Genomic DNA, 24966 nt, shown 5'->3' with positions numbered 1-24966 from the left:
GGAGAAATGGGGAACCAACTAACGTGGAAATCGTAAAAAAAAAACGTCAAATTCTTTAGAGGCGACAAAATTGTGTGTCCAAGTGGGTGAGTCTGTGTGTGTGTGAGTGTATGGTGGCCCCATCAGCGATGTGTACGTGAAGATGCCACCTCGAATCGTCAGTTTTGCCGGACACTCAGCCGTCATTCGATGGCCTCCATTCTCCATTCTCCACTCTCCTCGCTACTCGACTGCCCTTTGCCGTACATGGTGCACTTATATCCGTATCGGTCGTCCGCCTTCCGGAATCCGTTTTCGTTAACAACTGCGCCCCAAAGTAGCGCACAAGGATGGCTGCAACAGCAACAACAACAGCAACAATGCCAGCCAGGACGACAAGGACAACAGCGGTGGCGCTGAATGGTAAAATATGCATTTGACATGCCATGAAGCACAGTGAATGCACAGAGAAAAGTGCGAAGGAAAGGTGGTAGTTTAGCATATTTAAGTGCGTTGAATGTCAGCGCCGTATATTTGGAAATAAGACTAAGATATCAGCATTAGTGTGCATATAAAGGAGTTCTGAAAACTTTAACTGATGCCGCTTATATGCCCTTGCATCTTATCTAGTATCTCCTCAGTATCTTTTTTCATTTTCATCTAATATTTCATTCTATTAATCGCTCTTTTTTGTAATTAATTAACTATTTTGTTCAGTGCACCGCAACCCCATTGATTGCTTGCTTATTCGCGGTCATTTGTTTAAAGTTCCAATTAATTGGACCGCATTTTATGAATGAGTGAAGCGAACTGGCGTTAAGCCAGAAATATGTTCTTCACTTTAGATGTGACATTTTGATTGCTACCACATGTGTACAAATTAATTTTCAGCGCCAGCTGAAAAGTATGCCATGTTTTTTGTTGCTCAGCTGCAATGTAATTACAAGAGAATTTCAATGCATGGAAATTTAATAATACCTTCTTAGTGACACACATATGGCTGGCAGCACTAAATTTGATTTCAATAATTCAATATTAGACATAAAGTAACAGCCACGTTCTTCGCCAGACTAAGAGCGACTGTTGTATTAACAGCCGAGAGGTCCTTTTAGCTGGCCAACATCGAAGTCGAGTCCTCAGTTGCCTGCTGTTCGTGAGTGGAGCAGGACTTTCTCAGCTCCCCGCATTTTTACCAACTATCGAAAGGCACAGCCCGCGCTCTCGTACGTAAATATTTATGTTTGCGAAACTCGCGTTCCGAGTTTGCAGTTCCGACTTCAAAGTTTGGGAGTGTGAGTGCGTATAAAAAACTACGAGTGCGTTAAAAAGTTCACACACAAATTGCATTATTTCCGCGCTGCGATATATTGGCGCGTTTTTCATGGTTTTCATTTTTTTTCACCCATTTTTTTCGCCGTCGTAAGTGGAACAAAAGCGTAATGTATATGCGGGAAAGAAAAAGTTTGGGGCGATTGCTGTGGATGTGAATTTTGCATAAGGACATGAGGAGCAGCACCCAGGAGAACAAAACGCGGAAGGGGTCGCTTTCATTCCGGACATAAGCACTCAGAGAAATGACAATAATCCCCGTTAATTGACAAAATTTGTAAACTCTAAATATATGCTTATATATATTTTGTAAGCCTTTAATTTTTACCCATATATTTTAGCTTTTTCCTTGAGTTATTTCAGAATGTTTCATTTCGCAACGTGTTTTTCTAACTGCATATGTTACATACATTCTTGTGTGGCTGGCAGCTCGTTTATTTTAAAATTTCCATTTAAACCCACTGACTTACTTGCCGCTGCCATTGTTGGTGGGGATCAAGTAACTTGTGATTCCTGAGGCCAAGTGGTTGCTCGCCACCTGAAAATTAGTCAGAAGCCCCCCCGATTTACAGCGAATTTAAGTGTATTAAGGCATTAGGCCAGGTCTTTGCCACGGGCAGAGAACTGCTCCCTTCCATGTGGCCAAAATGTAATTTTCTTAGCACTTTTGTTCACGCCCGACGACACATGTTGTGGTTCACACACCAACTCACCCGCATTTACCGCACCCACACAGATGACGGAAGAGACACACACACACACACACACAGATACACACACACACACAAAGAAACCACAGACACCGATACGAATGCCCCCCGGCAGCATTTACATACTCGCCCAAACATAAGCATAAGCGCAACTTAGCTTGCCAAAGTTTTTTGTTCAACTTTCCGTTGCCGCAGGCACGCTCAGAATGGGTGTGCACTAAGCCTGACTAATTGATACCCTAACTGCTAGTGACAGGTGAGGAAAAGTATGTGGAGTAGTATTTAATGACTAGCCAAGGAGTGGTTATAAATATCACTCATACGCAGTGTGTACGACGTGTTCTATAAGCATATTTTTAGTTACCTTCACATAAAGTGCACAAGTTCTAAGCTACTTTTACTTTATTGAAACGTGGAAAGCAGCTAACCAAAGTGCCCATTGCATACCCTACCTTTACTGGTTGGCATATTTAAATGCTCAAAGTCCGGAGTTCGAAAGTAGCTGGCAGATATAATGCTTATAGTACAATCTCCGTCCTCAAATCGTCTGGTTGACGACACTCTTAGCTTTAGCCCGTTGGCTGTGGCACTTTGGCACTTTCGCACCCTGGGATTGCGGCGACTTTAATCGATGGGCACGCTAATAGCTCTGGATAGTGCGACATATGTGGGAATATATCTGATGGGGCTGCATTTCAACTCCTGTCTGCCAATCATTTCACGCTTGATTGCCGTCCACGGCCGGAGGCACCGGAATCCGGATTCCGGAATCCAGTGCCATCAGATGTTGTCCGTGGGATTTGGGCTGCCAAGTCAGACATTAAGCCAAAATGCCCGGCCGAACTGCCGGCAATTCATCTAAATCAGGTTCGGGCTGGCCGGCTCTGCGGTTGTGGCTTCCAATTAATTAAAACAAATTGTATTTGCCCATGGCCATGAAACAGTGCCGGCTGCTGATGGCCGGTCATCTGCCGGTGTACGAGTATATGTATATATACATACACTTCCATTCTTTTTTCAATTAATTGTTATTTCATTAGCTTCCATTACCCGCCGAGCAATCCACCCACGCGTCCACAGTTAATGAAGTGGGTGCCCCATTCACCTGGCAAAAAAGCAGGAGAGCGGTGTGGAGTTGATCCTGGGTAGATGTACGTTATAATTTTCACTTTTATTGGCTTTTAATGAATGCGAAATTGCCTGGGATTATGAATACACTTGCCCATTATCTGCTGCAGGGCCATTAATTAGATTACAAAACGTTTTACGGACTTGGGCGAGGGACTTACGAGATTTTCTCGCTTAAACGGAAGGTGTGTGTTTTGCAGCTTATCTCCTAGTGGTTTCAAGTGGATTAATTTTAAGCCAACGTTTTTATTTTTGTGGAAAAAATATCGAAAAATATTGTCAAAAACCTGATTATTTCGCCAAAAATGGCCGCACAGCTAAAATAAAGACTGTTTTGTGGTGCTAATAAACATACCTAACTATTTCTATCCCCACTTTTTCGATATTTGAAAAAAAAAAATTTGACCAATTTTTGCATTTTTGATAAGGGGTACCATCATCAAAATTTGCGAAAAATGGCAAAAAATTATCATTTCATGTGCTGCTAATAATAATAGCTAACTATGTCTATCCCCACTTTTTCGATACTTGAAAAAAAAAAAAATTTGACAAATTTTTGCATTTTTGATAAGGGGTACCATCATCAAAATTTGCGAAAAATGGCAAAAAATTAGCCTTTCAATGTATGTACATGGATCGATAGGGAATTTTGTTACGAATTCAACGAGGTATGGCATTCCACATTTGGACAACTAATTTTACTGCTATTGAAAAAAAACTGATTATTTTTTATAAAAAAAATGGGAAAAAACAATTTTATAAAAAATCGGATATTTTCAATCGCCGTTTTCGCCATAACTTTGCCAGAAATGGCCGCACATCTAAAATAAAGACTGTTTTGTGCTGCTAATAAACATAGCTAACAATACCATCCCTACTTTTTAGCGTTCTTTTAATATTTAACTGTGAAATGACAAACAGTAGGTTGTAAATGCAACTGAAAACACTGCCGATGTCCTCGCAACGTCGACCACATTGAACAAATGTGATCGCAATGGCATTGTACTGAATCGGTATTCAGTGGTCTGTGGCTAGTGAATATCTGCGACCAGGTACGAGTGTGAGTGTGAGTGCTCTGCTGCATTCTGGTGCCGCTTGACTTGCATTCAGGAGCCGTCTCATTGACTTGTCAAGTGATGCTATCAAGCCGGGCTTGTGGTCGTTACACTGAATTTGCTTGTTTGTTTGTCCGCTCGGCTGCTGATTCACTTGTCTGCCGCCCGGCAATTGAATGCCACTCTGCGGCAATGCACTCCTCCTGGGCTGGATTCCTGGATTCCGCCTTCTGCCTCCTGGCTCCTGGCTCCCAGCTGTCTGACTGCCATTCTGCGTGAGTCCTTTCAACACTTTGCACTTTCCCGCAAACAATCACATTCATTGACTTGCATTCACACATTGCGGGGCAAACGAGTGGCTGCTTTAGGTGGATATTACCTCACCAACCACTCTGCTGATTATTGCTTACTTATTGAAAGCGAAACTGATTCGCCAAGGATGCGGCAAAAGCAGCGATAAGTTTGTTCCCCGCGGAGCCAGTGAAGCGTGCCACTTGGCAGGAGATACTTTTTATCTGCCACATACATTTTCCTGTCTCTCACACTCGCAAATACCTGATACACTGAATCCTTAATCACTGGCATACTAAATAAAGTCTTGAAGTGATAATAGGATAATAAATGGGATAGTAAATAAAACTGGTCTGCAAATATCTGTTTGGTTTGTAGTAAAAACTGCAAATAATTTATATAAATCCATTTATAAAATCGCACTAAACGTTTAAACTCACATTTTGGCTCTTAAATCAAAAGAGCAAATATTGCTTCCATCGCATTGCTATGCAAATGGTTATTTATTTTCATTTTGGCATATTTATATTCCGTTTTGCCATTATTGATTTGGGTCTTAAATTGCGTCGAGTAGTATTTATATTGGTGTTTAGTTATAAGTGTGGGATTTACGGAGAAATAGCAAAAAAAACCTGAAAATAACCATCAAATGGCTAACGAAATATGGATAGAATTTCAAGTATATATTTTTCCAAACAAATTAAAGCCTAAAGCCTAAAGTAAGCACATGATGGGCACACCGCTTAGCTCATCCAATGTCCTCCTGTGGCAGTTAACTTTTAATTTCCTCACCTGAGCACAGGCACTTGCCCCACAGCAGGGGTTTCCCCCATGCCGGCGTGAGTCCTGCGGAATCGTGAATCAGCGCCGCAAGCCGCAAAGGATACGCGGCAGACCGCATAAATAAAAAAAAAAACAAACAGGAACAAAAACATCAGTTGAGCCCACTTTAGAGGTAATGAGGCGGTGTTAGTGGGTCGCTGGCATTTGCCATTTACCATTAGCGATTCAGGCGCAAAGGGAACTGGCTTATTTTCATAATTGCCGCGGCTTAGTCGCGTTCTTAGCGGCAAAAACAGCTACAACAGCAAGAGCGCAATTGTCGCTAATCAGGAATGAGGATGTACCAACCTCCGCATTTGTGGCCCACTCAATAAGCGACTTGATAAACATGCTGAAATGATTACAAAGTCAACAGCTTATTTGCCATGCCAGAGACATTCAAATCCTCAACTCGCCACTCAACTGAATCAAAGTGCGTGGCGTAAGCACGATTTCTTAATTATGTGTACCCACGACTGCACAGAAAGAAATTTAGATCCTAGGGATACATCCCCTTGAGTGGAAGGTGGCCAAAGTAATGCAATTACAAGTGACATCTTACTTTGGATCAAACAATTTTGTAGCACACATTAAAAGTCATCTTTGAGATTTCTACTTAAAGTAGGATTTTTTAATGAACGACTTAAGATTTCTCTTTAAAATAGCTTTAGCATATTTTATTTAAACGTTTAAGATGGAGAAAATTATTTTGTGTGTGCTGTGGTGTTGACACACAAGTTGGAGGGCGAATAAAGTATCTATTGGGGGAGGAGATGAGCCGTACACCCGCTTGTTGCTGGCAAAAACTTTTCATTATATTTATGATACAGCTTGACTTTTGTTTTGTTTGTTTAACTTCTTGTCAACCTACATAATCTGGAGCTCTCTCTCTCTTCGCCGCTCCCACGACTCTGTTAGGATACGCTCTCTTCTGCTGTTAAGCGAGTGCGCAGGTCGCCGGAGTTGGCAATTAAATTTCAAAGTAATTTCCTGGCCGCGACGACTGCCATACGCTTCAGATAATCACTCGTCGGCCTGCGAGTCGGACGTGTTTTGGCCACGGAACAGAAAATATATATATATTATATTACGGCGGGTGTTCGTTGCCCGTTTGTTCATTCATAAAGCCGTGTCCTTTTACGCGAAAGCCACAACAATCTCGCATCCTGGAGGACAACGACATCTCTCGTGTGTGAGTGCAAGTGCTCTTGTGTGTATTTTTGTGCCGACCGGAAATACTCGACCAAGGTGATAGAGAGAAGCCCACACACACAAAATAATTGCAAAGGACAACCAATTTAGTTGATGTCCATTCAGGTGAGCCAAAAATTTGTCGACAGGACATTGTTATCGCGGCGCCATTATATTGTGTGATTTCTTCTAATGCAATTTGTGGACTATTTTATTCGATTTGCTATTTCGCTTTTATGTGATTTTATTGTTGCTGCCTATTTGATTTGTTGCCGGACACCTGCGGGCACAATATATACAATACACAGTATACAGGGCGTATACTTAATGGCAAGACGCCCAACTGCCCCATAAAAGGCATTCGGGGACTTGGGTTACCAGCACAACCATGTTACCCACTCGAGGAGGTCCAAAAATTTTATGGTCTGCCACTTAAGTGCATCGGTGTCTTGGCTTTTGTCTTTTGACTTTTATAGTTGCTACTTGAATTTTAAACGCCTGTCATGTGTCTCCCGTTTAAAAGCTAAGTGAGGCAGAATTTTAATGTAAATCTTTGCTGATTAAGCTGCTACACACCGACAGTTGGAAATTCAACCAGCCCAGCAGAAAGCATATAAGTTTGTGCCCCAGTAAATTCACATGCTTTGCATATTGCTTATCTAAATTGTTTGGTTCGTGTCTTGAGTGGAAAAAAAAAAACATAGGGCCATTAAACCGAAGAAAACATACACACTCTCTGCTTTTCAGCAATTTTTCAATGTCATTCCAAGGCAGCAGAATTTTGACATTGCCCATTAATAAATTAGTAAGCTGGGATCTTCTCAGCGTGCTAATTGAGTGGTAAATGCGAGGATGCCTTGATGTAAAAGTCCTGTAAAGGACGAGGGCTGATATCGCAGCTCAGGAATCAGCATCACGCAAGTGCAAATTAAAAGAAATGTTCAAGATCCAGGAGCCATCAACAGCTGCGCCCACACGCCCACAGCGCCCACCCCGCCCACAAAGAAAGTAATTTGAGGCGCTTTTCCTAACCTTTCACCCCCATCCGCCTTTCACTTCCGTCGCAGCCTTTCGCAGCCTTTCACACATCTTTTAGCACTTTGGCCAAACTTTGCAGCCGCTTTGGTTCTGGGTATATAAATAAATATATTTGATATATATGTAGAGATATGTATATATGTATGTGTAGGAACTCTCGATGTGTTTGGGAGTTTGTGTTTGCCCATCTTGTTTTTGAACAAATCTTTTCAACAATTCAAAATGTTTACTGGAACGAATTTATGGGATCTCACATCTGTCCTCGTTTTTTCGTCTTTCTTGGCTTAAACCCTTCGAGGCCGTATACTCATTATATTCTTGTTGATTGTGGATTGAATGGATTTATACGAAAACATCAGGAAGCACATATAAAATGCAGAGCATGAGAATTCTGAGAAGTATTTTTCTGGTCATGAAAAACGTCAGCTTTATTCACCCAAAAGGTAAGGCGAATCCTATAAAAAATTGCGGCATTTAAAAAGAACATTTCATTGGAAAATACTCTGTAACTTAAGATACTTGAAAATGAGCTTCATTTACGGGTGTACTATAGCAAATTGTTGAGCACTCACAAAGCAGCGATAAAAATATACTTAAATCGGCTTCGGAGATGAGTAGATAAATCAACCTGCGCCATAATCCTTAAGACTTAACCATTGAAAATCGAGCCATCTATCATTCGGGTAATCTATTCAAGCAGAGTACAACAAGGATTCCCATCCCATGGAAAAAAAAAAACACAAAGAACTCCCTTTTGGCTGTCATGTGTTGCCGCTGTAATCATTTGATTTGGATACGCTTGCAAATTCCCTAAGAGTGTGTTACCCGCCAAAGTTTGGGGTATTGTTATGAGAAGAAAAAAGAATAAAATCCTTCAGATACTACCCCTTGAAATGCCAGATGTTTAAGCCGCATGTGGCAGCTAGGTGAGCTGTATGGTGCAGCAACAAATGCTTTGCGTGTCAGGTTTCTTTTGTGATTTTTGTGTTTTAACTCATTTTCTTCGCTCTAAATATCCTGTTGGGGTTTTAATTCACATTTTACAAGTGGTCCCAAGATGGCCTCGTCTAGTTCTGGTGCTAACAATAAACCACCTCCAGTTCCACCTCGTCCTGTCAACTTGCCACGCCCCAGTATGCTGCAGTCTGAATCCCAGGAAAGTCAGAGCTCCTCCAGATGCAGTTATATAGTTTTGGTGTATCTCCTAGTCGTGGTTATACTACTGCTCGCCTTGGTTCAATGGGAACTTGTGTCATACTAGTGAGTGTTTTGTATCTATCTTTCTAACTTTCCATAATAAACTGTAGTCAACCTCTAGCAAACCATTGACAGATCTCTTTTTGGCCAAGTACTGGATTAGTGTAGTCTGCATGCTGATCTCAGCTCCACTTTTGGCCATTTTCCTGCTTATACGACAAATTCGATATTTACCAATTCTTGGCTGGCTGCTCATGTGCTTCATTGTAGGTATATTGCAGCAGCATCTTGCCCAAAAAGTAGCCGATAATTCAGATTACAGATAGAGCTAATGGTAATTGGTGTTTGTATCTTGGCTGCCTACTGTCATGCACTCAGCTTCTTGATTTATTTCACCATAACTGCAATTCTGATGATCGTCTTTGTGCTAATTGGATCCTTTATTCCCTGCGACTTAACTGCTAATGTGGCTATGTTGTTTATAGTCGGCTTTCCGATATTTCTGTATAGCATATATCTACTTTTGATCTTCATGATGTTTGATTCAGGCGATGGATTTTTCATCTCCTTCGCTGTTCTGGTTTTGGGTATTGTGTGTATGGTAAGGTAGAATTTATTGAATTTGGAATATCCCTTAGTTATTGACTATGTAGTTTACTATGTACCACGCCCAACTAATTCGAGGTTGGCGATATGCAGAACTATATACCACCGATGGACTCTTTGCCGTGATCATCCTTTTCTGCCACTTCTGCATTATCCTGATGCTTTTCTGCTTTTTGGACTGGTCACAAGCTGATGAAGTTGATGATAAGGATTCTTCGGAATCTGATGCTACTGCAATGCAAAGTCTGCCCTATGAATTCAAAATCGGATTTTTAAATAAGGCCCAACATTTTGAAGATGTAATAAACCTTTGACTGCAAGGAAATTAAACTATTGTTTATTTATGATGTTTTATTATACACCATTTTGTTACATTTCTTTAAGAAACTTATCACCTAATAAGCCCTTTACTCCGTTTAATTCAAATTTAAGTAGTTAGTTTATTTAAAAGGAATGTTATGCAAAGTAAAACATTTAACCTGCAGAATGAATTCAAACATTTAGTCGAATGAGCAGCGGCACCACGCTTATTATTCACTTATTATTGCCACGATAATCCCTATCTTGTTTTAATCAAATTGAGTCGGGACTTATCTCTCGTTGGCATAGCCGAAAGCAAAGGAGCAAGCGAGTAGTGGCCATCTGGCATGTGGCTTAAAGGATTCCCCCGGCTGGAAATATAAATTATCGCATTATGCTTGCAACTCAGCATTTTCGCCCGCCATGCCATGATACCAATTAGTATAATTACCAGGGGAAGAAAAATGAAACAGAACTTTTTAGTTTGTAAATACTTGATGAAAAGCGCAGTTCTGCTCCGCACATTTTCTATGCACATTGCTGTGCAGTGGGCATTAGTTTTTATTAAATTATTTTAACTTTTAAGCAGCTTACAGGGCTCTGTGGCCATTGGTCTGCTCAGCTGTCACCAAAAATGATTTTTTGGGTCAGACCACTCAGGACATCAGGCGCCTGCTAAGCCCACTCGTCGACATTATAATAACATCCATCATTCTGGACCACACACAAATGACAACAACTGCCAAAAAGTAGCACAGTAGTAAAAACATAAACAAAACGCCAAAGACGCAGGAAAACAAAAAAAGAGAGAAAGCCAAAAACATGGTTTACTTGGACTGCTCACTGAGTAAACATGACATATTTTTGTTTACTCAAAACGTTTTTCTCGTCTTTCTTGTTAGAAAAGGTGGCTGATGGGCCTTTTAGGCCAGAAATGAATGGGCCCTTTGACCACCATTTAACCTGCCGTTTCGGCGCCTTCATACACTCGTCTTTATGACTACACAAAAATATATATATATATACAAATAAATATATATATAAGGATATGTATAGGATTGTGTATGAGTGACTGTTTATGCATCCAATAATAAGCAATTTCGTGCACATAATTGGCAGTGGCATGAGCCGAAGCGGACAAAGTAAATAGCCATAATTAATGTATACAACATAAATGTGACCTGACCGAAATACAAAAAGCGGTCGAAGCTCACGAAACGACACAGCCTTAAAAGAAACGTTTGTCTCCAATGGCGCACAGTGGTTCAGAATCACCGTCTTGTTTACCATTTTCAATCCCAAATAATAGCAGTGAGGCTATAAAAATAATAATAATTTTTACCAAAAATCAAATTTTAAATTGATGTAGCTGATTACACATGTCCCATAACAAAAGTCTCCATGGAGCTATTCCAATGCCATCTGCTGAACGTTGTATGCTGTATAATGCGTATACGCCACGTTGTACGCACTGGAAAATGTGCAATAAAGACGGGTTTTTTTCATTGATACGCAAAGCAGCGATATGGGCATCTATGTTGTATAATGCAAACTGTATATTGAGTGCGGAATGTTTAAGCCAGACATTGCTGCGAAATTGTGAAGGATGAAAAATAGGGGGGAAGGGGGTTAAAATGCGGACGGAAAAAGGAGCATCAGCCGCAAAATTGGCAGAAACAACAGGAAAATGTTTTTCGCCGGCGTCGCGATGCTGTTTCGCTGATGTTTCTCCGGCTGATTGCGTTGATGAAATCGCATTGACGCTCGAACACACAGCGAAAAATAATAATAAACCATTTTATTAAAAAAAACGCATATGACAGTGAACAAAATGGAAAAACCAATAAAAGAATTTATCTTGTAAAATCTTTCAACCGCAGGGAGTACATCATTTTAAATTGGCTATGATGAAATAAATTTGGATAAATTTAAAGCTTTTGTTTTTATATGTAAGTTATGAAAAGGACGCTGCTGTGGACAGTTGTAAAAATTTATAAAAAAAAAGCACTTCAAAAGTGGTATTATTTTTGGTAAGCTGACATATGATAGGTTTTTCTTTCCGTGCTGAATCGGGAGCAACGACACATCCTGCGGATATTTGACGGCCTAGGGTGGCTCCACATTGCAGGAAGTGCTGCTCTGTGTGTGTGTGTTGCCGTACTTGGACACCCATCAAGGTTCTGAAGCATTCTCATTATTATAAAAAAGATGAGAGGCCGTTGGGTTGGGGATCCAAAATCCAAATTAGATTTGCACGTTGTGTCAATGAAGGTTTGCTCACAAACGCCGTCCGGGCGTCATTTAATTTTCATTTAATTTGGCAAAACACATTTTGGGGCGCGGGCAAGCTCTAATCAGGCGCAAAGCCTTTTTATTCTGATAATAGTTAAATTAAATAAATGCAAACTGCTGTGAAAATTTGAATCTGAATTTTCGGCTGCTCGGGTGCACAAAAGATGTCTGCGAAATTTATGCGTTGCCCGCCGACGCCGGTCCTTTAATTTTCCAAAGGGAAGCCATTGTGATTGTCGTTCCACGGCGTTGACAGCTGCTCCCTCGGAAAACCATCGTTTTCCACAAAGCCCGAAAAAGTACCCCGCCCCACTTGATGGCCGCCCTTTTGTTGCCTGCATTGCTGCGACATTTTTATTACAAGGGCTCATGAATTTTATTTGGCTCGCGAGCAAAATGCCGTCAATTTTACTCTGGAGCAAAACTATTTGGCCAAGACGATCGGAAAGAAATTGTGTGCACAATGCGCGCTGCCCGCAAACAACTCTAATTAAAAAAGTTTTACGTTTAACCACTTGACTTGGCCCAAACACAACCGTACCGGCATGTTACACACATGTGCACTGAGGAAAAAGTTCGAGTTTAATCAAATATTTTCTTATAAAAAATAAACAAGAAACGATATTATTTAAATGCATGTATAGACTTCGCTTTGTTTAGACTTTGTTTAGAGGTAATCGTATTAATCAACTTTAAATAAAGAATTATAAAAACCCAATGAAAGCAAATTCAGATAATATTAATGCAACATTTAACAAATAAATGTATTAATAATTTTAAAGTAGTACAATATTTGATATAGTATTTATTCTGCGTGCTGCATGTTTGTGGCATGTGAGTGTGTGGCTAGACAATCAAAACTTTTGCCGCAGCCGAGGGAACTTCAAAGCAAAGACAACAGGCGGCCTAGGCGAAAAGGCAATGGAATTGTAAGTGTAGGTCCTCCAAAATGTGGGGAAATGAGGAAAGTGGAAAGGGGAAAGGGGGCGGCAATAAAATTAATGAAGCGCCTCGGCTTTTAGCCGGCAGCCATGAGAGAGACATTAAAGCGGTTCGCCAGAACAGTTGTAGGTCATGTCATTGCCAATGTCTGTTTAAGTATGCGCTCAAAGAGCGCCGTTTGGCAGGAATTACGAGGACGACGAGGATGGGAGCAACCAGGAGTCGAAAGCCAGGACGAAGAAACCAGGACAATTTACCCGCGGGACAGCGTCCTTCTTGCCTTTGTTGATGGCGGGGGCTAATCTCTGATGTACACTTAATTATGTGGCACACTTTTGATTGCTGGCGGGGACGTGAGCAGGGTGTCCAGGCTGGAAAATGGCAACCCTTTCAGGTTTAGTCGACCATCCAACACCCACACACTTTTTGGCCATGTCATGTAAATTTCATTTGGCAAATGCTGTTAGCTTGGCAGTTGGAGAGTATGCTATACTTTTTGACATTTTCATTCGACTTGGCAATGCAAACAAGCGAAAGCTGGAAAATCATGAATGATAGAGGTTTGAAAAGGACTAACCAACAGAGTGAAAGAGTGAAAGAGATGATTGAGGAGGAGCTCTCCTAATCTCTCTGCCAGCTGAAAAAGTTCCCAGAAAAGTTTCCAAGTTGAGCGCCGAAAAATCTTTATCACAACTTGCAGTGCATTCCATCAATTTTGCACCACTTTCAGTTCACCTCCATCTCTTCCATTCTATCTCCTCGCCGTGCTGCAATAAAGCAATCAATTTTGAGAACGCCCCTCGGCTTTTCCCTACCCTTCTCCCACTTTCCTACACCCCACACACTTTTTCCATCGTGGATGAACGACACCTTTGACACGCGGAGCAGTGAAAAAGAAAAATATCGGCGTGCAGCGAGTTATTCAACCGAATTGGTAATTGTTTTTAAATGGAACTCTTTTGTCCTTGGCCATGGGCCAGTTGGTCGCAATTCAGCAGTTCAGCAGTTCAGTTCAGTCGGTTCCCAATCAATCAAACAATCAAGCCATGTTTATCAACAGCGCTCAGTATCGACAACAACTAATGAACACGAATCGCGAGTCTGAGTCGCTTCTTATCGGATTGTCTATGCCGCATATTGTCTGCTCATTTGGACTATTTCTGTTTGCAGTATGCGCTATTTGCACATTTGATTAAATAAAGTTATGTACACTTGTCATGCAATCGAGAGATTAGGACTCAGGCGAGGTAGAAATCATCGTCAAAGTACCGGGGCAAAACAATGTCGACTTACTTGGGCATTGCTCTCGATAAGGCTAAGATAATGAAACTTTCCTGAATACCTAAATAAAATGTAGGGAGCGGAAATAGTAATATTTAATAATTTAATCAGCGTGGAATCAGCAAACAAAAAGTGCTTAAATTTACATTAGAATTAGCTACATGAAATTAGAAAACTATTCCCTAAGTTCCTTGATCCTGCGATTAGAAATTAGACACTTCCTGTAACCTTAAGTAGGCCATGAGGGAAACCATGAATTTATGCATTGCGCATACGCACTGTTTGCCCGCTATCAGTCGCAACAAATTAATGCGACATGGCAGCAATTAGTCCGGCCCTGCTAAATGATTTAAAACTTGCGCCAAAAGTTTTGTCTTCACTCCTCCGCTTGTTTGTCCGCTACATTTTGCGCAAAACTTTTAATTATTACACACTTGCGAGTTGTTGTTCAATTTGTTCGCGATGCTGCCAGATTATAAACTTTTGTCGAGTTCAATTATGTACGCCGAATCGTCGTCATTGTTTGTTCTAATTCGCTCCCATCAACTTTTGTGCTCTGGACGTCTCATTTCGATGTGCAATTAACGCTCGTGCCCGGAATGGCGTGAATTTTTTATACAAAACTTGAAGTAACTTCGCCTTAGACGGCCTGGTGCCCGAAATCAAACTATATTTCCGGATGCCATGTTCGAGGCAGATATCACCATCTGGCCGTTTTTCCACACGGAATCGGTGGTTGAGAGACGAAGATATATCATAAGGGTTTTCCTGGATTTCTGCCTCTTCGTCGTTATAGGATTTGTGCACTGGATCCTCATGCTAACCTTGCTGCAGTAAGACTTTTGGGTACTTAAAATTGTATTTTTTAAATAATAGTAATATTACTAGGGAATGGTTTCTGGACTTGGTAAAAGAGCACTCATCTGCGTTGCTACTAGCTTTTGTATTTGGCATTTTCCTGCTTTTCCTGTTTGCCATTAGTAAGCCGCTGCGGAAAATGTCCTGTGTCAACTGGCTGATTACGCTTATTATCGTGGGTATCCCAACACTCGAATTACCTAACCATGTAACCCCATATCATATTAAGGTGGAATGTGTGGTGATTTCACTCGGTGTGCTGATCGTATCCTCGGGAGTACTTTACATGCTTGCCGGATTGCTGATAGTCGCCCTGGCATTTGTGCTATGCACACTTATTGCTGCTTTAATGGCGGTAAGCTGGTATAAACTTAGGATATTCGAAAATAAACAAATATCCTGGCTGTAGTATGACCTCACTGGCACCGGACTGTACCTATATGCCCTAGCTACTGGCACTTACATACTGAGCATATACTCCTTGGTATTGCATGCGGTGCTCGACGTGATCTGGGGATTTTATCTCTTTGCATTCTGCATCGGTTGTGTGGTGATGATGGTAAGCATTTTCCGCATTTTCCGCTGTATGCAACTGTCGGCAGCATAACCACAAATCACTTGCAGTTCCTGATGTATCATGTGCAGTGCATCATGGGCGGAAGAAGGGCCTCGACCAAGTTGTTCGATGACAAGTTCGCCGCCCTGCTGCTGTTCCACGAGTTCATAGGTCTCTTTGTGCTAACCCTCTACTGGCGGCCCATCATGCAGCGCCTGCAGTTGAAACAATAAACGAGCAATCGGTACTAAGTAATCCCACTGTATTTCAAGCAGCCTTCCAATCGCCTCTCCACCAGGCTCCCCAGTGGCTCCTGCCTGTGGCAGCCGCCCGGTCCTCGCATGTGCAGTCCCACATGATCCCGACACTCGATCCGTCCGTCTCCATTGCAATCCTTGCCTCCATATCGCTGCACATAGCTACGCACAATGCGCTCGGCGCACTGGTCATCCACCACGCATCTTCCGTAGTCTGTTCGGTGGAAGGATGAGAGGTGAGAGGTAGGAAATGGGTTAGTCGGTGGACATTACACGCTTGTGGCAGCCTGACAACAACAGGCTACACTTGAACAAGTTATGCAACAAAATCTTGAAAATTCACAAGTAAGCCATTAAGATCAAGTTACTGTTTGATAAAAGTGAGACATTAATGGTGCAAAGTACTTTAGAATGGCTTGTTTCGAATAGTTGTGATGTTGTTGCAAGACATTTTCGCTCAGTGTATTCATTACCCTGTGCGAGTAAGTCGTCCGGGTCAATTATCCGCAGTGCGTCCTGCCAGTAGACGTGGGAGATGCGATAAATACCACACGGCTCCTCCGCTCGTCCTCGGTTCCTGCAGATTGCCGGAATATTATCCGTGGCAGTGGTGGCCATGCAGGCCAGGCACTTGGCACTGGGCTCTGGGGAGGATGTGGCAGACGGCTGGAATGTTGTTATCGTCGGGGTCTGGGCAGCTGCAAAACGCATTCCAAAGAGGGCCCAATTAGCCGTTTAATGGAAACTATTTACCACACACAATATGGCCAACAGCTAACATGCAGCATAGTTGGCCAAGAGTTAGCCATAGTTACCCATAGTTCCCTGGGATGTAAATAGCTCCTAGACCTCACGTTTTAACCGCACACTCCTTGTAAGTTGCCAAGTTTTTGGAGTATGTTTTATTAGCAGAATTGCCGAAGGAACTTTAAATTGCACTTCTATGAACTTTAAATTGATGTAAAACTAGTTCTGACTATATTCTGGCCTTAAAAGTGCAGAGTGCGTTGCTAAACGAAACTTAAATTGAGTTCACATTTGGTTCTCATAAACGTCCTGTTATTTAAGAAATATAAGTCTTCCGTCGGCAAAATAATTGTTTCAAACTAAAGTTTCCAAGTCGAACGCAAGGCAAGGGGATGAACTATAAATCTATACTTCAAGTTAGCAATCTGCAGCAGATGTGTATTTATTATTAACAGCTTCATTTCAAACATTTAAGTGCTTGGCATACTGTCTCAATGACTGTCACTATTTGCAATGACTGATTAAAAGTTGAATAAAATATGTATGACCATAATAAAAACAACTTACGCATTGTATAGTTGTTGTGCAATGAATACAAGCTTTCATTTATAATCGCTATATTTCGAAACGCTGACATCTGCTGGCTCATCTTATGGCAAATCTAATCAGTCAGCTGGGAAAGAAAAAGAAGCAGAGAAAGACAGAGAATACCACCATCCCAACAATGAAAACCGCTTATAAAATTAACCAAGGACTAAGAGCTTCTTAGCGATTGAACAAGGGTCCTTGCGGCGCACTCACCCACTGCCGCAGCGGTGACCACGGGAAAGTCCTCCGCCAGGACCTCCACTCGCTCTCGATCCTTGAGATTGATGTGCAGTCGGCCCAGATGATGCTTCTGTCTTAAGTGCATGTAAATGGCGCCGATGATGAGCAGCAGTGCGATGAAAATGGCGCCCACACTCAGCAATTGCCGCGTGCAGCAGGACCTTCGCGTCCAGCGTTTCCGTTTCCGCCTTTCCCCGGACATTGACAGCACTTCGGCGTATTCCTGATGCTCCGCCAACTTGGACTCATCCGTTTCCACATCCTCGCTGTATTTGGCCAGCTCCGCCACACTGCTGCTGCAGGTGGGCTCCATGGCGAACTAGCTTCTCCCTCTGCTATCGCAAACCGACTAACCCAAGTGAGTAGCAGGAACACTCAGTGGCATTCATATATATATATACATATATATATATATATGTGAAGTACCAAGTTACAGGTGCTGCTCGAGATAACCTCCCGTCGATTATCGCTCAATGTTGTCGGCGTAATTGATGCCCGCTGTTTGCGGTTTCTACATTCTCTGCGTTTTTTTCTTCTACCGACCAGCTAATCTGTTCCAGCTTTTGTTTTCCATTCCGCGGGCATTTCGATGGGTTTTTCTCTCGCATTCAAGTAGCGCTCACCATGGAGATTTTCCTCAAATCCGTGAACATCAGTAGTCGTACACCTCAACAAGTTTAAATTGCATGTGGTTTTATTCGCACGAATGGCGCGCATTTAAACTAGTATTTTGTTTATTTTATAAACTCTTGTATTTGGCAGCAATCATTTTTCAAATAACACTGAAACTAATTTAATTGAAATTTTTGCTGAAACTGTTTTCATTATGTGGTTGTATAAAAATATTAGCACAGCGGAAAATGATCTAAAATGGTATCTGCACTTAATTTAAAGTTTTGTTTGTTTTTAATATATTTCACTCATCTTTCATAACCATTAACTATTGCTTTTATTATATATTTATTTGATTTCTTTCGGTGTATCCTTAGATTGGGTGTCGATGACACTCCGCTTCCATTTGCGACATGACAACTTATGGCAGGCGTCCACTGAAAGGGGGGAAACTGGGTGGCGATATTTGCCAAATGGGAGGTGGGTGGTTGGCTGTTAACCTTGCGCATTTGTATGCGCGAATTGTAAACAAATATGAGAAATTGTTGAGACTCTTGCGGCGAAATTGGAACGCAAGTGGGGGCAGCAAACAACAGCAGCCGCTTGTGGCACCACCAGGCTCCAATGGAAGGAGCGGCATCCTTTGTAAAGGGGTGTGAACAGGACGTGCTCGAAGTGCCTCCTGAAGTGCCACTTCTTCATACGCAAACTTACTTCACGACCATCGAAGTCTGTCAACAGCAAAGTGTGTGTGTACCCGTGCAATGCATCCTAAAACACTGTAAATCTCTGTTTACTCCCCATTTATTTATATTATTTTTCTAAAATATCTTCGATCAAGTTTTGTTTGCTTTCGAGTGGCAGCAAGGATTTCTCTGTCTTTCAAAAAGTTTTCATTGAGATGAGTTGAGCACAAAGTTATTGACACCTTCCAATCACGCGTTGCGTTCTTGGACTTAGAAAGTAAAAATAGAAAAGAATTTTATGTATTGCGAAAATGTCAAATAAAAAAACAAAAATACAATTATTTTTCTAGATTTTAAAGGCGATAAAGCACAAGAGATTGCTTTAATGTTGTTTATTTGGATTTGAGTTTAATTTATTTGAGTTCTTATTCTAAGAAATATAATATTTTCCTTCTGTTTGTTAATAAATAGTTTAGTTATGCACAAATATGCTTGAAAATTGGCCAAAACTAGCGTCCCCTCTTTGGGGACGCCTCTGAGCACATTGTGCACAGGTGCTCGGCAAATAAAAGAACTGCTCCGTCACTTAGTTGATTATTCTTTCAGTTTTTCCGTACAGCAGCCATTTCCACATTGCCTCGCCAATGTCACCATTGTCTCAAGGCGTTTCCGTTTCCCATTTCGGTATGTTTTTCTCTCATATGGCCAAGGCAAAAAGTCATTTGTATGTTTTGGGGGTGCGTGAGTGTGTCCTGCCCCCCCTCACCAACACGTGGCCAGATGAAAGGACGAGCCAGACCGCAAGCCAAAATCAATTATGGAAAAATTACCAGTAGTTGGACTAAATGGCCTTTATATGGTTTGGGTTTGGGATTGGTTTTGGTTTTGGGGGCACGAATGGGTTTTGGGGTGGGTGTCGCCATGTATGTGAAATAATATGCGGTGAATTCTTTTCTTTGCAAATTTTCCACTCCAGTTCGTTTTGTGTGCTGGCATTTAAGACCTCGTCCTCTTGCTCCGATTTTCCATCGCCAGCGGAAAATGCACGAAAACGGGAAAGGAAAATGAAAATGAGCTGAAATCTGAACGCGAGTACGAGCACTCGGAGAGCACTTGGTGCACTCGATTATGGTGGGCGTCAAGCTGCCGTTGGGGCGGTAAGGGTAACGGTAACGGCTCTTTCCGGTCTGATTTTGCCACCCACTTTCTCCTTCCGCCCAGTTTGACCACCTCGTCCTTTGGCTGCTACCGCTGCTACTGCTGTTGCATGCGATATGCATGAGCTGTGCCAATGTGGCCATTCCGGCTGATGTACACGGAGCACGTAGCATGCTAAAACAAAGTTAATTAGATTTGCGGCAAGATGCCCATTATAGCTTAAATGCGGCGGGGGGTCAGGCAATAGCCCTTTTAATGTATGGAGTGCAGCTGGTTTTTCAGAATTTCCTTTTCATTGGTTTTGATGAACTTGGGGTTTTGCCAATTTCCACATCAATCTGTGCCAAACACAACTTTTAATGCTCTTTGCACTACTCATTTTGGAGAGCTCATAATCAAGTCCGTATTTTCTATAATCTTATTTTTGCTGAACATGTTTCTATAACAATTTATAATATTCAAGTATTGTTTATAGTTTTGGCCAAAAACATACATTATTTATCCGCAGCAAAAATTTGCTCTGAAAACACCCATAGTAAAGCTGAACTCAATTTAAATCTGTGAATTCGCTCATTTCCCAAGCCGATTAGCATTTCCAGTTAGGATTAAAATAGTGGAATGCAGTACATTTTGGCAAACAATTCGCTTCACTTCACTGTGAAAAATGAAAACTGTAACTTAGTTTACCAACGATTTTAGTTGGCAAATCTTTTCCGAAATTCACCATTTTAAAGGCGGCTCATGTAGTTGGAATTTATCTGGCTTAAGGTAGTCAAAATTTCAAAGTTCACTTTAGTTCCCCATAACATTTCATTGCAGCCACAAAGTGGTAGAAATGTAAAGTTATTTTTGCTAACAATCGGACTTAGGCAACTTTGCCCAACTGCAGATAATCTGCAGTTCGGGTGACGGGTATGTGGTAGTCGAGGATTCATTTCCCACTTACTTTTTCCTCTTACATTTTCCTCTTGCATTCTCCTCTTGCATTTTCCTCTTGCTTCACCATGGGTTTTTGGTTTTTGTGTGGTTTATTCGTCTGTTTGGGCCACGGGGCAATTACCGTGCTTAATGGCCTCCGAAATGTTTGCCACCACCACCGCTTTTTCTTGCCGGTTTCTTTGAGCAAATGGCGTAACTTTTTTTTTACATTTACGAGCTGAATGCATTTTACATCTCTCTTTTTGCAGTTTGCAGGAAGCGAAGGCAACGCGTCTAATGCATTTCGTTCGGGATAAAGTTTATACCATTACGGCGGCAAGAGGTACATATGCAAATGTCAGCTTGTTAACGACAAAGTTGAATGATTGAAAATGCAAATTGCAACCGCAACTGCTAGGCTAAAAGACAACAACAACAGCAAGAGCAACAACAGCAATAATAGCGGCAACAAAAAGAAGAAGTGCAATCGCGGTGCATCAACACCACAAATTAAACCACCGGTGGTGCCGACGACAACCAGTTAAAGTGGCGGAAATGACAGAGTCAAAATGTATCGCTGCAAAAATTGGTTTTGTGCGCGCAGTAACAACAACAACTACGTCGATGTGGCACTAAGCGAGGCCCCACCCATTCATCCCACAGCAACAACAACAGCAACAGCAGCAACAGGAACAACCACACCGAATAGCCGCAACTTTAGCGCCAGCAACAACAATAACGTGCGAAGCAACAGCAGCAAAAGTAATCAGCAAACAGCGGCACAAAGAGGCGCCACCACCCAAGCCGGCCACATTCCCCCACACCCACATCCACACCACCCGAGCACCACCCACTCGACCGATGAGGCGTCTCCACCACAGGCGCACGTGGTCACCTTCCTGGACGAGTCCACTGCCGGCGGGAGCAACGGTGCCGTGACCAGCAGCCGCCTGGTCACCACCGCCGAACTGCATCAGGCCCACATGCTGGAGCACCACTCGAATCTGGACGCCATCGAGCAGGCGGACGACTTCATCTACGGTCCTGGCGCAGGACTCTCGCTGTGCGACGACAGCCTGCCGTCGGCCAAAAACTGCTATCGCCTGGTCATGCTCGGGTATGTGCACTGAAAACAATAATGTTTTTTTGCAACTAAATCCTTTTTAGCAAAAGCTAAATAATAGTATAATCTTTGTTTCATATTCTTTGCAATTAAAGTGCTTTCATTTCACGCACTTCACCAATGTATTTTATGTTACCATTTATTCCTTGATCCTTTTCTTATTTACATTTCTCTCACTGTATTAATCATCGAATGCATGACGCCCGTTCGTGTTAATTTTGAGCTTTCATTGGCGTTTCTTTGCATTCGTTGAGTGGACAGGATGGCTTCAATTTCAAAATCCAATCTCGATTTGCAATTTTCCTTCCCATGCAGCTCATCACGAGCCGGCAAGTCATCGATTGTGGCACGTTTCCTGGGCAATCGTTTCGAGGAGGCCTACACGCCGACCATCGAGGAGTTCCATCGCAAATTGTATCGCATACGGAATGAGGTCTTTCAGTTGGATATTTTGGATACTTCTGGCTATCATCCGTTTCCCGCAATGCGCCGTTTATCATTTCTAACTGGTGAGTGTGACGTCTTGGCCATCAAATAGTTGCATGTGTGTGCGGCATTTCCAAGGATATTCGGCACGTTCTATCACTTAAGTTGTCGACTGCCTTCATTGGGTGCCATTTAATGTCCTATAAATTATCATAAAAATCAGGCTCAGCTGCTGGTAAACAAAGTTGGGTTCCATACCCTTTCGACCGCCATCAATGGCATGGGCACAGTTTTTGTAACTTCCTGCGGATATTAAGGCTCTCACATTTATTTAAACTATGATAAATGGGTCTGCGATTATGTTCAAGGACCTTATAACTAGCATTACATAAATTAAAACTTGTTAGTTGTGCATAATTTATTGTAATAGTTTAATGGGACACTAATACTCTAAATTGTTAATAATTTCAAGCTTACTACTTGCCTTACGACCAGTCAGGACCCTAATATTTCTATGAATATAATGAACATCATAAAAACAATTCCTTTTTTTGTCAAGTGACGCCCACCCAAAAAGTACTTCATAGTCATAAAAATATCTGTGAATGGCACTCAGTAAGTAGGGTATTCATGTCTCACTGGTATGCGTCTATTGATTTTCCCACACTCAATTTTCGGGTATCCGAATTACCCTAAACAACCCAGAACTCACACACAATCTGAAACACATTAACATAGGGGAGATGAGCTTCAGATGTCAGTATCGTTTTATATAGTGTCTGGAAAATTGCGAGCGCGTAGGTCATAGATGTGTGGGGCCATAAATAAGCTATAAATTTGCATTTGCTAAATCAAACGACGATTAATGTTCCCCATTTTATTGTTGCAGGGGATCTCTTCATCCTCGTCTTCAGCATGGATTCCCGCGAGTCCTTCGAGGAGGTGGTGCGCCTGCGGGAGAACATCCTGGAGACCAAGTGGGCTGCACTGAATCCCGGCTCCGGGTTCAAGAAGAAGAGTCTTCCAAAGATACCCATGATATTGGCGGGCAATAAATGTGATCGAGACTTTAAGTGAGTTGTGTTTATGAAATCACTTTGGATTCCAATTAATACTCTTTCCCCCAGAACTGTGCAGGTGGACGAGGTGATGGGCTACATCGCTGGCCAGGACAATTGCTGCACCTTTGTGGAGTGCTCGGCTCGTCAGAACTACCGCATCGATGACCTGTTCCACTCGCTGTTCACCGTCTCCAATCTCCCCCTGGAGATGACCCCCAATCACCATCGTCGCTTGGTGTCTGTTTTTGGGGCGCCATCGCCACTCCCACCACATGGATCGGCGGTGGGCGGTACCAAAAAGAATGCCCTGTCCATCAAGCGAAGATTCAGCGATGCCTGCGGCGTGGTGACCCCGAATGCCAGGAGACCCAGCATCCGCACCGATCTCAATCTGATGAGATCCAAGACGATGGCGCTGAACGAGGGCGAGGGTGTGAGGAGTCCTTCGCGCTGGAACCGCTGCGCCCTGATGTAGAAAACCAGGGCAGTGTGATAGTAGTGATGAGCGGATCCATCGGGGATATCTGGCGAAATTGATGGATTGATGGAGCAGAAACTAATTATAAACGCAGCGTTTGGGTGATTTCGATATTATAGTGTAAATACTCGATTAGTCTGGTAGTGGCAAGTTGAAACTATTAATTAATTATGCATTTAGCACCTTCTCGCCATCGACAGGACAAAAGGCAAAAGCCGCGCAAATTGTATTTTATTGCATAATTCAAATCTGAAGGGATACTTGCATTGACTGCCCCTCACCTCTGCTTGACCAATTGTCCAAACTGATTAATTCTACGCACTTGATGCTCAGTTTTACCTCTTCATTTTTGCATTCAATTTCGCATTTTAATTGCATTTGTAATTTCTGATCGTTGTAATTGCACATTTACTTGACGCACACACGCAAAAATAAAACCAAAACGCAGAGGACAATAATGTTAAAACGTATTCGGAATTGCGGGAATCGTAATTGTTATTCAAATTTAATTTATAGTTTTAGCCAATTGAATTTACATGAATTTATATAGAACTAATTTAATGTTATCGTTTATTGTTGAAGATACCAATTTATACATTTGACCGTTCGTAGGTCGTTCCATTTCTACACATACTCAACTCAACGCAACTTAACTATCAACTTTCAAAAGATTGCATATCAGCCAAAACTGGAACAGAATCACACCGAATCAAATACTATTGAAGGGAGTCTTGACCAAAACTTGATACCAACTAACTCTACTGTAACACTTGTACACCGATCTACGCGAATCTAAGCCCAACTATGGTTAACTATATTGCAAAATGAAAAAAAAAACTAAAAACCAAACACACTTCTAGCGTTAAACCGAATTTATCAGATCTGTTCTCGGCTCGATTTTTGGTCCCTTAGGGCGGATATCTAATCGAGAACAGCTCCGTAAGTTTAGAAAATTCGAGTTTCAATCTAACCTAAGCAACAGCAACAATTTTCGCGAGTTTAACATTTATAAAGTATTATCTATAATGGAAGTAAACCACATATGCGTTTCATCGCCAAATGAAACCAAGACCAAATGATTATTCTAGCTATACCAA

General features: G+C 42.0%; 4 protein-coding genes across 10 annotated transcripts; 3 read left to right on the top strand and 1 right to left on the bottom strand.

The window, feature by feature from the left end:
- The first annotated feature begins 1247 nt into the window (after window positions 1-1247).
- On the top strand, window positions 1248-24966 carry LOC6533259 (GTP-binding protein Rhes). 2 transcript variants are annotated; one of them, XM_039373834.2, is made up of 5 exons: window positions 1248-1271; window positions 21051-21898; window positions 22220-22413; window positions 23220-23403; window positions 23458-24966. In XM_039373834.2, exons 2-5 carry the CDS (start codon window positions 21351-21353, stop codon window positions 23864-23866), a joined length of 1335 nt encoding a protein of 444 aa, XP_039229768.1. In that variant the 5' UTR covers window positions 1248-1271; window positions 21051-21350; the 3' UTR covers window positions 23867-24966. The 2 variants fall into 2 exon arrangements, with proteins under 2 accessions (XP_039229768.1, XP_002093985.1); XM_002093949.4 differs by lacking the exon at window positions 1248-1271 and adding an exon at window positions 6334-6631.
- Window positions 7997-14133, top strand: LOC6533261. Its single transcript, XM_039373836.1, has 5 exons — window positions 7997-8803; window positions 8862-9008; window positions 9098-9341; window positions 9394-9589; window positions 10233-14133. Exons 1-5 carry the CDS (start codon window positions 8601-8603, stop codon window positions 10397-10399), a joined length of 957 nt encoding a protein of 318 aa, XP_039229770.1. The 5' UTR covers window positions 7997-8600; the 3' UTR covers window positions 10400-14133.
- Window positions 14258-15830, top strand: LOC26534716. Of its 2 annotated transcripts, XM_015194394.3 has the most exons (5): window positions 14258-14994; window positions 15050-15194; window positions 15249-15374; window positions 15429-15578; window positions 15644-15830. In XM_015194394.3, the coding sequence occupies exons 1-5, from the start codon at window positions 14846-14848 to the stop codon at window positions 15806-15808; spliced, it is 735 nt and encodes a 244-aa protein (XP_015049880.1). In that variant the 5' UTR covers window positions 14258-14845; the 3' UTR covers window positions 15809-15830. The 2 variants fall into 2 exon arrangements, with proteins under 2 accessions (XP_015049880.1, XP_015049879.1); XM_015194393.3 differs by having other exon boundaries at window positions 14259-14994; window positions 15050-15374.
- On the bottom strand, window positions 15821-17776 carry LOC6533260 (lysozyme). Of its 5 annotated transcripts, none has more exons than XM_002093950.4 (3): window positions 17381-17773; window positions 16306-16530; window positions 15821-16046 (listed from the first exon to the last, which is right to left on the bottom strand). In XM_002093950.4, exons 1-3 carry the CDS (start codon window positions 17718-17720, stop codon window positions 15823-15825), a joined length of 789 nt encoding a protein of 262 aa, XP_002093986.1. In that variant the 5' UTR covers window positions 17721-17773; the 3' UTR covers window positions 15821-15822. The 5 variants fall into 5 exon arrangements, with proteins under 5 accessions (XP_002093986.1, XP_015049878.1, XP_015049875.1 ...); XM_015194392.3 differs by lacking the exon at window positions 17381-17773 and adding an exon at window positions 17147-17320; XM_015194389.3 differs by lacking the exon at window positions 17381-17773 and adding an exon at window positions 16648-17121.

This window comes from Drosophila yakuba, chromosome 3L (genome assembly GCF_016746365.2).
Source record: "Drosophila yakuba strain Tai18E2 chromosome 3L, Prin_Dyak_Tai18E2_2.1, whole genome shotgun sequence".
NCBI lineage: Eukaryota > Metazoa > Arthropoda > Insecta > Diptera > Drosophilidae > Drosophila > Drosophila yakuba.
This window is presented reverse-complemented; position numbering and strand designations above follow the sequence as displayed.